Raw genomic sequence first — 11563 nt, forward strand, 5'->3', positions numbered from 1 at the left:
GGTTTCTACTCAGGTGCCTGAAATAATACATAGAAGGGCAACTGAGGTGTACCTCCACCAGTAAAGCTGGAACGTCGCCATATGACCTATAATGTGTGTCGGTGTGACGTAAAACCCAATTAAACAAACAAACAAACTTACGAGCATGAGAGATGTTATTCATGTCATTTTCTCTCTGGAACATACACAAGAACCATATTTGCGATTGACACTTATTATTGACACTTACTTTTTTAATATATGTCAATATAACTTAAATGTCCAAACGTTTTAATTCATTTAAATATTTTGCCAGCGGCTTTTTTTCATTCTTCAAATGTAAAAGAATCTGGTAAGTAAGAGAAACGTATTTTGAATTAGGTTCATGATCAACACTGTTATTCAAAATTTAACATTTCCATAGAATAAAGAATGGTGTAAAGAGAAACAAATCAAATCTTGAAAGAAAGTATTCTGCTGGCTTCATGGATTTAATGAACTAAAGTTCGCATTCAGTTGCCGTTTAAGACTGAATTATTTAATTGGTTATGATTTTACTTATTTGTATTTATTTTCTATTTAAGGAACTTGCGAATGTAACCCTGGGTTTGGAGGAGATGATTGTTCAATTGATTTCAAACAGGCACCATCTACTGCAAGTTTCCTTCACGGGAGCGTCTGTGATGAAAAAGAAGCGCCATGTACACATGTATTCATACACGGGGGCTTATTTGCAAGCGAAACCGTTTCTTGTCATATAACAACATTTGAGGTCAGTAAATCACGTTACGGTATAATGATTATAAGATTATATGTTTTTGTTACCTACCTAAAATCTCAGCATACGTTATTATGTGCTGTATGTCATGGCTATTCATATCAAATTCATTGAAAGTATTTAGAAATAAGATAAAAAATCTCGGTTGTAATAAAACATCACACTATTACTGGATAATGACCAATTTCTGTAATAATGTTGATATACGTTCAGTTTATCAGAAGTAAGGATGAAAACACACAGCCTTCGGCTAAAATAATAATCATTATATTATCTACGTTTAAAACGCGTCATTTAACCATATTGCAATAATAGAGGCCAAATAGTGCTGATAAAACATTGTATTACGCGTTAAGATTATGTCGCGACATTGGCATGCAAAATAACTTTAGTTATGTCACAAACATGAAGAAGAAATCAATATCGCATTTATAACTTATTATTACGATAAAACTTTTTTTATATATTATCAGTTTACCTTTGAAAACAAGCATAAAAAACACAGTTTGCTCATTTAACGATATCTGATAAGTTATAGATTATGTAAAAGAATCTGGTAACCTAATATAGATTATAATTAGAATACCCAATCAAAAACGAATAACTTCAGCAGTTTCTTGTTTAGACACATGCTGGTAAAGCAGGCCGACATAATCTCGACGCATACGTTATAAGAGGTCAAGCACAATCATTGATTGAAGTTATATGTCCACTGACCACACCAATCAGAAGGAAGAGATCTGTTCCTAACACACAAGACGTAAAGCTTCTATCGTGCTACAAAGTTGCTGTTAGTAACGACGGTATACATCATGGGTCTCCAATATCTATGTGTGTATACAATTCCAAGTGCCAGTCCTTAATCAACGATAATAATGGTTTACTCACAGCAAAAATAAAAGTACGTCAATTTTTGTATTGAAGTAATTACTTATTAGCTGATTGTTAGTTATATCATATGTTGTTGTTTTTTTTCTCGTTTTCCTCGTTTTTCAATTCAACATACTATTTTCTGCATATACCTTCAAATAAGAAAACAATGTCTGTTATTGATGCTTCATGATTTCAAAATTAGAACAATTGAAAAGTGGTTCACTGATGTATCATTCATAGCATGATTAACATTGCATTAAGCAATTCAAAATATTTATGAAATTGAGTTAAATGTAAATGTTTATGAACAATAGTTTCCATAAGTACTAGTTGTCATACTATACAATACTTAATGCGTCTTTAACACTGCATTCATTTATTTCAGGGTTTGTTAATATTTATGGCATTTGAATTCCATAAAGCAATTTGTTCACCAATTTTAAATTGTTTTTACCGATGTAAACAATTAATAGACCATAACCATTAATATTAATAAACATATCAAAATGAAAAATCTGTGTAGTCATATGGACACACTGCATGTTTTTTTATCTTTAGAGAGGGTTTTGCTACATTGGTGGAAAGTGTGTTCCAAGTAATGAGCGGGAGCCGTCATCAGAAACATACTGCTTTCCTTCATTATCTCTCTATAGTTGGTCAGGTAGAACATGTGTTTATCATCATAGAAGTAAAAGATTGATAATGTATTGAAGAATATTTTACATACTTTTCAAATTATCTTAGCCAAATTTCATTTAAATCTTCAGTACGAATTTATAAATGTTGTACGTACAGTTTGTTAAGACAAAATAAGTAAAATATCTCAGGTACTATAGAAACCTTGTAGATGTATCAGGAGATAATTACATTTTTCATCAATGTCAATTTCAGAGTTGCCAACTTCAACGGAAACTTCTTCAACTGTAATGTCATCTGCGTCCGGTGTTCCAATCACCCACAATACTGATAATACCTGGCACACAACTGTAATTATTGCAGCCGTGTGTGTTTGCTGCCTTTGTCTGATTGTTGGAATAGTTGTCTACATCCGGAAAAGAAAACAAAGGTTTTCAATTATATAGTTGTTAAAATTTAAAGTTACACTAACAGATATTTTTTTTTATTTCTGTCAAAGGCTTAAAACTTTCATTGTTATCCTTGTTTTCAACAGAAAGCATGAATATAGTTGACTGGATTAGAAATGTTTATAAAACCAATATACTTAAATTTAACCTCACTCATCGAAGGGGAACAAATCAATACAAGAGTTGACTGTTTATCTGACCTTAGACAATTTAGTAGGTCACAAGGTTCATTATGAACTTTGACAAGCGGACAGATCTTGAAAGGTACAAAGATACACAAAACTTACAGGAATTCGTGTAATAAGAAGAAAAGTGAGATGGGACATCATATGGCCCTAGCACTGCCTTCAGCGGCACTTTTCAGTCTTTAATACTTAATGTAACCTGAGCATAAACATCTATTTAACATATTAAACAGTCTTACACTGTACAATTATTATTTTCTTTCATTTCAAAAAAATAATGCATATATTTGATAGCAAGAAATATTTTCGATCCTGAAAGATCGTCCAGCCCGACTTTTTTGTAGTTTATTCATGTTTGTGGTACCTTTAGTTAGTTCTATTTGGTATTTTTGTAATTGGGTGGTTTTAGTATTCCTACTTGAAAACTGCATAATCACCATAATCAGAATATGTTGCCTAATTTTAAATTTGTCTTTCGACAGCTTATCTGTGATTTGCAGGCTTTTTTAAACCTGTGATTCACTTTCAAAATTCCATTTTATTTACTTCCGCCTATTGTTTTCTCTATAAGGGCACATATATTATTTTACTTGGGGACCATACGCCGCTTTTCATGGAATTGCTCGAACGTGTCACATTGAGGTTTTCTTGATAACCGCCGTATAAACACATCTGCGGATATTTCTAAATGTTAAAAGTCACCATTTTCATGTTCTGCTTAATCAGATGCTGGGAGAGAGGGGTCGTGGATACCACTACCTTTCATGGAGAGGCTCACTCAAAGCGAACCTACAGCATTTTAAAGTTAGCCGTTTTGAATGTTCTTTAGGGATTCTATTCTTATCTTTTTTGTTCGTAAATAACGCAATGTGTGTTCAACGAAACGTTTGTTTCAAACATGTTGTATCAAATATCCATTATTCAAGAGTATGATATTTATGACAAGTTATTATGAAACTAGTTTGATATGTAATGTTATATTTCATTAGGAAAACAGTAGACGGCAAAAAGGAGAAAGAAGGGCTTGAATTACCTAAAGAGCACGATGCAGATTTTGACGAGGAAACATACGCTCATATAAACCCGATAGACGTCACTGGCCACGTGTCCTATGGCGTTAAAACATTGAACCTGAACAGTGACGTAGGCAACGACTATGCACGCTTAGATACGACAAAGAAAGAAAAAGTCCAGTATGCCAAGCTTAACGCGACACAGATTATCAAACGTGAAAACAACGGACCCATGCTGCCGGATAGGCCATGTGCTAATCCTGAAGATCCTTATGAGAAACTTCGGTCTGAAAATAGAGATCAACGGGACTACGAAAAAATGAAAAATAACTACCGAAACCTGAATGCGTATAATAGACCAACCAATCCCCGTGGAGATCGTAACTCTTTTGACGAAAGTAATGAAATAACATTCAAATTGGACAACAACCAGGCAAGGTATCTCGCTCCTACAAGAGGGTTTGATGGGATTACACGAAATGTTCAAATAAATCTGACTGAAAATGGACAAAGAAATGATGATGTTTTGGAAGGATTGGAAGGATATGAGCGCCCCGACCCATTGTACAAGCGATACTAGTATTGCGAAGATTTTACACATGGAAACTATAACTGCATTTATAAAAATACTTTTATACTAACCATCATGTTTGGTTAAATATTTCACATGAAACGTGCGTTTCACGTTGTCCGTTTTATCTGTTTTATAGAGGAACAAAGAGTGAAATAATAATCTTCAAATTATTTTTTTAACATTTTAAATTATACCAGATTTACTGGAAGATCTGAAGGAATGTCTAAAGTATGCATCATATGATTAATACATTTCTGAAATTACATTGTCTATGTATTTAATTTTCAGTAAATGAAATGATGAGAAATTCTTACAATATGTTGTTTTATAAAATTGTGTTAAAGTGTGTCTGTATGTTGTAAGGTAAGTTCTTTCACCATCAAAAGGAAAGCACTAATTACAAATTACTGACTGTTAAAAGAAACACAAAATTCCTCATATGATTTAAAGTCACAAAGAAGGTAGTAAACATTAAGTAAACATATGATTTTTTGACTGATGGTTGATTTTTTACTTTGACCATGAATAGGCCAAATCAAACTGAGCCTGCAATATTTTACCGTTTCTGTCATAAATACATTATTCTTAATTAATCGTACTGCCAGAAGAAAATTGTGTATGATAACATACTGATTGACTACGACATGTTTATGACAAACTCTTTTTTTATTTACTTTTTTGTCTAGACACATCAGGAGGTAAATCACCAATTATTTCGACTACTTAAACCTCAAGGTTGAAAAGAAATATATTAAATGTAATATCTGTACAATCATATCCCTTGTTTTAAAGAGAAATGCAATCTTGTAAATTGAAATCTTTTCAAACACACCTGACTATTTAATAATGGCATATATTAGATGATAATGCATGACAACGAAATAGCTGGCAGCTGAAGTCCGCTCGTATACAAACAACCTGTTATTTTACAGTATTTGATAAAACAGCTAATATACTGAAAAAAAGATACAATACTCTTGGCAAGCGTATATTGTCCCCGTAGACTGGCCCATATCCCAAAGAAATTTATGCAGAAATATAATACTTACGGCTATTTCCTTTTTTGAATTGAGCATTTATTTCTTGGCAATGATGACGAAAGTGACGTAACGGGCACGTGGTAGTGCTACACTGACATTGTAATTTCAGACCAAGACATGCATTTTAAAGACATTTAGAAATGGCGCATGTAATAAACCTACGCTCTTCATTTCCTTGAATTTAAAGGATGTAAAGGCCCACACGTAGAAAGCAAACAGCACATGCAAGTAAATTACCAAAAAATGGCGTCGAAATAAGCAAAAATATTCCTTACTACGTAACTAACGCTTAAGGAAAAAGGTGTTAAATACTGTAACACCAGTCCTTTAAGTAAATTATTACATTAATCTTATAATTTTTACTTTTCTTGACAAAAGAGCTTTGAAAATATACGAGTAAATATTGCATACCATCACATAAATCTCAGTATACATTGTTAATTGTTTTTGTCAATGTTATGATTGTGATAACATTGCATTTAAGAACCTTAAAAATGAATTTAATACTTTTAAACTTAATTAATCAGTTGTTTCCCTTTATTAACATTGTGTGTTTTTCTTGTAAACCGGCACTGTACAAAGTTATCTGGCGATTGGCCAATACGCTTGTTGAATAGTGTTCTAATATGAACGAATTCAAAGTCCCTGACATGATTCAAACTCACAACTGTGAGGGGCTAGTGATTAGTAGTCAGTCACATGACCTGTACTATTCTTAAGGCCTATATCATTTATAACATTCTAAATGTGGGGATTTTAAAACGACACTGAATGGTGAAAAATGAAAATGCAAAACAAAACAAAATTAAAAAAAACAACAACAAAAAACAACAAAAAAAGCAACAACAACAAAAAAAGAGTTTTCGATCGAAGAGTTTTTTATGTTTTTATGCCACCGCAGCATCTGCGATGCGGTGGCATATAGCGATTCACCTGTGTGTTTATATGTGTGTATTTGTGTTATATAGATAATATAGTGAACTTAAAAATCTTCTTGTGAAAAACCACTAGTCAAATTTCAACCAAGCTTGGCAGGATTGATCCTTGGGTAAAGGGCTTTCAAAAGTTTTTCAAAGAATTTCATTCTATGCAGAAATCCGGTTGCTATGGCAACCAAAAGGAATTATAAGAATAAATTTTAAAAATCTTCTTGTAAAGACCCACAAGGCCTAGAGCATAAGGCATTGTCTGTTAGGCCTCTACCAAGATTGTTCAAATTATAGCCCTGGAGTCAAAATTGGCCCCGCCCCGGGGATCATTAATTTTCACTATATATACATATAGTAAAAACTAAAATACTTAAGTTCTTGTCTGAAGGTACAAGGCTTAGAGCTTTGATATTTGGTATATGATATCATCTATAGATACTCTACCAAAGTTGTTCAAATTTCTTGTCTGAAGGTACAAGGCTTAGAGCTTTGATATTTGGTATATGATATCATCTATAGATACTCTACCAAAGTGTTCAAATTTTGCCTCTAGCGTCAAAATTAGCCCCGCCCCGGGAGTCATATGTTTTCCTTTTGTTTTTATAATAGTAAAACCTTAAAAAATCATCTTCTCTAAATTGACAAAGGCTAGAGGTTAGACATCTTGCATGAAACATTGTGTAGTAAACCTCTACCAAGATTGTACAAATTATAGCCCTGGAGTCAAAATTGGCCCGCCCCGGGGGTCATTAATTTTCACTATATGTACATATAGTAAAAAAATAAAAATCTTATGGTCTGAAGGTACAAGGCTTATAGCTTGATATTTGGTATATGATATCATCCATAGGTACTTTACCAAAGTTGTTTAAATTTTGCCCCCAGTGTCGAAATTAGCCCGCTCCGGGGGTCAGAGGTTTTTCTATATGATTATTCAAATTAGAGCCCTGGGGTCAAAATTGGCCCCGCCACGGGGGTCATTGATTTTCAGTCACATATAATGTACATATTGTAAAAATTTAAAATATCTTTGCCTGAAGGAACAAGGCTTAGAGCTTTTATATTTTGTATATAATATCATCTGTGGGTCCTCTACCAAAGTTGTTTTAATTATGCCTCTGGTGTTAAAATTGCTCTGCCCCAGAGGCGATAGTTTTCCCTATATGTATATACTTAAAACTTGAAAAATCTTCTTCCTTGAATTGACAAAGGCTAGAGGTTACTAATAGATATTTGGCACTTTGTGTAGTGAACCTCTTCCAAGATTGTTGAAATTATAGCCCTGGTGTCAAAATTGGCCCCTCCCCGGGGGTCCTTGATTTTGATCATGTACATATAGTTGAAAATATAAAAAAAATCTTATTGTCTATGTACACATTTTATTTGTAAAATTGAACTGTGGTTCCAGGTGACATAGATTTTGATGATGTGGCCTACGTTTTGTCCTTTAATGTGCAGCTATGAAAATTGAACCATGTGCACAGATTAAGATGTAAAGTGAACTTTGATATCAGCTGGCCTAGATTTTGACAAAGTGTCTTACTGTGTTGTCCTTTGATGTACAGTCATGGAATTTTGGCCATGTGAAATATGACCTTCATCACCAACTTCACTATTTAGTGTTGTATTAATGCGGTGGCATAGCGTTTTTCACAAATGCAATTTTGTTTTGATTATCTATTTGGTTTTACATTATTTGCAAGTACATTTCTAATGACTGTGAATATCGTTATTATATATGCTCTATAAAGTGTCATGTTGATATCTCTTATAGTTTCAGAGTTATTTCCGGACAAAGTTCAAACTGTAAAAATAAACAAAGGGCAATAACTCCAAAATTAGGCAAGGCAGAGTTATGGTTCTTTTGCACTGCACTTTTACCTAATAAGATCTAACTACGTAGTACAAAGTTTCATGTTTATACCTCTTATTGTTTAAGAGTTCTATCTCGGTGAAAGTTCAAAGTATAAAAATGAACAAAGGCCAATTACTCCGAAATTTGGCAAGGCAGAGTTATGTTTCTTGTTCGCTGCATCTACTTACAAAGTTTCTTGCTGATGCCTCTTGTTGTTACAGAGTTATGTCCCAGACAAGAAACGCGGACAGACGGACGGACGGACGGACAAATCGGCGACTATATGTTCACCCTTTGGAGAGCATAAAACTATTACTTAACAATACTAGAAAAAATTAATTGAAAAATATATCAAGTTAAACCCGTCATAAATACATATCAGATATATCATAAACATGACAAAAATGTCACAAACTGATGATTTAATTACAAGTGTCTTTAAAAAGAAGAAATGCAATTCGATTAAATTTGTTCTTATTTTCTAATCTGCCCGTCTTCCCGGTCTGTCCCACGCTTATGTCCGATGCCCAACTGGATGTATTTCCAATGGCCATATGTGACTGGGCGTTATTTGAAGATACGTTTCATGAATTAATATTTTCAATGTCATGAAGGTTTTAAAAGTATAAGTATATTTATAGAGATAAGTTTCTAAGCAGTATAATGCCATCGCTGTTACGTTTCACACAGTGCTTCAGCAAATTTTTAAACATATTGTAAACTCAATCAGCTACATATATAGAAACCAACTCAGACAGTAATCTACAAAATTATCAACTGCTGTCACTCAAATGCCAGTTGATCAAAAGATAGATCAGCACATATCAGGTTTTGTTTTGACAGGCTTTTGTATGAGGATCCGGTTTTTAGCGTTCTTTACAAATTCAGTTTTTCTCTATTTTAAAAAAGTTCTAAGACACGTTATTAAGCCAGTTGCAGACGACGGTTACTTAACTAACACAAGTTTATGCCATATATCTGATAAGGTCATGTGGATTTATACACTTCACTTTTTGGCAATGGATTGATGTATATAAATCGTATATAATATTGCCTCATTAAGACTTATGTGGTCAGTCTCACTAATGGATGTATTTTCACTTGATCTGACTATTAATCTAAAGTTTTATAACACATTGTCTAAGAAACTGCTCACGACAGTACACCAATATAAAAATATTTTGAATTAAGCTTTTTAACACCAGGGGAACAATGAATTTTAGGTAAAACATTTTGACATATTTCAAAGCTTTTTCTTGCCGTATGATATATTTTAACATAGTAAAACACATTAATTTAATTGATATAACTATTCAAACATTACAAGGTAATAATTTTTACGTTGTTAATATGTTCACATGAGGTACGAGTATTAAAAAGATATAATGTAATAATTTTTTATTAATAGATTTCGGTTCCAGCAGGGTAATGGTAAAAAATGAAACATATTTTTGCTGAGTGTCATATCACTTCGAAATGATTATTTCAAATGTATTTTAATTTATTTTCTATTTATATATTTCAAATACCACAGACATCAAAATTATGCAAACTCCTAATCAACATTGTGCGTTTAAATATTTACATACTCTCCATGTAAAAAAACTTTTGTTTTCATCAATACTAGTAAGAAAAATGAATCTGAAACATGTTCACATTGCCTCATCCATCTTTCTCCTAACAAAAGAAGCCCCATGAGATGTTCTTTATCCGTAAATAAGAATCACTATTATGCGTATGACGCCGATATTCCTCCCATTGATTAAGTAAACTTTGGTTTTCTATCATATTATTCAGTTTTGCATGTGAAACAAGTTTGATGCTTTAGAATTTGTATTCCTGAACTTAAAACTTAAATGTGTTGTTTTGTTCAACAACGCTGAATCAGATTTTAGTCCATGAACAGGCTCAATCAAACCGAGCCTGTAACATTTTACAATCTTGTGCAAAAAAAATGGTCAAATCCATTTCAGGAGGTTACTGATTTCAAAAGATTCGTTACTTTATATATCGACATGACTGTTAAAGCAGAAACACCAATTCATTACAAGTCTGATTTGTGATATCATCTGTTGTATAATATATTGTTTATGTATTGACATGGAACGCACTTTGTATATAATGTTACGAAGTTCATTTCGTCCGAACATCACGACACTTTTTCTAACTCCGGAAACCACGTTAATATTTGTTGACAGTTATCAGATTTATTCTGATTTATTAAAATATGTATGATACTTAATGTTTACGCCAGTTTACCCATTTGTAATCCCTTATTTAATGCTACATAACTCATAAAACTTGTGCCATGCCTTGTGTTTCATCCATTATTAGTTGGAACTGATTAGAATTCCAGAATTCTAGACCTAGAATATGTTCTGCATTTAATCGAGTCAAGATGGAGACAATGTGACGTCATCAAATAGATCACATGACCCATCTGGGTACTCAGTGACGTCATTATATGAAGTCACGTTACTGTTTCAAGGGTCATGTGACCTTTTCCTATAAATACCCCAGATTTTCCCTTGAACATTGTCAATTGTATTGTCCGCTTTACAGACGCAACCTCTATACACAATGTCTTATAGAAAATATCCACCTGGAGAGGTAGTAACCAGAATCATTCAATAAATATATTTCACCTATTAAAATAACTAAAATAAAAGTATCAATTACAAGTATTTAAAAACTTGTACAGAACATTTATCTATGTAACTAAGGTAAAGAAGCCCAAATGGAGTGGTTTCCGGATATGTACCCATTTTGACTACATGTATTATTTATATTACTGTTGACTGTGTATACATGAATGAATGATGTTTATGATGGATAAATGAGATGTTAAACTAACTACTGGCTTTCTCCTGATACAACCTACCCTGACTATTGAATACCTATAGAAATGAAGCTATAGAGATCTACCCTCTATATAGGCCTACATCCTGAGAAGTATAAATTGTTACCCGGGGACTAGCAGGCTCTCCCCGGTCCGGGCCGCAACAATATAACACGGAACGTTGTTCAATGGTGCAAGGGGGCGTGAGTGATGTTGCAAGTATTCATTATACCTCATGTACAGACTCAATCAAAATGAGTCTGCAATTCTCTTGTAATGTTGTTGTGATTAATGCTTCCGAGAGATCACTTTGTTTCCAGATTCTTTTAATACGCAACGTTATATCTTGGTTTTACAATAATAACATTTTATGTAAGTACAAGGATTGATCAAAAAAGTTCTTGGCCCGATGT

General features: G+C 33.1%; 1 protein-coding gene across 1 annotated transcript; it reads left to right on the forward strand.

Annotated features, from left to right (window-relative positions):
• Window positions 1-563: 563 nt before the first annotated feature.
• LOC132743641 (von Willebrand factor D and EGF domain-containing protein-like) lies at window positions 564-4864 on the forward strand (the record flags this gene model as incomplete). Its single annotated transcript, XM_060732191.1, is given in 5 exon segments — window positions 564-751; window positions 1383-1658; window positions 2189-2291; window positions 2522-2696; window positions 3890-4864. Coding segments are annotated over 5 exon segments (1346 nt in total), but the record flags the coding sequence as incomplete, so codon positions are not given.
• Window positions 4865-11563: the final 6699 nt, after the last annotated feature.

This window comes from Ruditapes philippinarum, unplaced genomic scaffold (genome assembly GCF_026571515.1).
Source record: "Ruditapes philippinarum isolate M1 unplaced genomic scaffold, ASM2657151v2 ctg22506_1_1_1_1, whole genome shotgun sequence".
Lineage (NCBI taxonomy): Eukaryota > Metazoa > Mollusca > Bivalvia > Venerida > Veneridae > Ruditapes > Ruditapes philippinarum.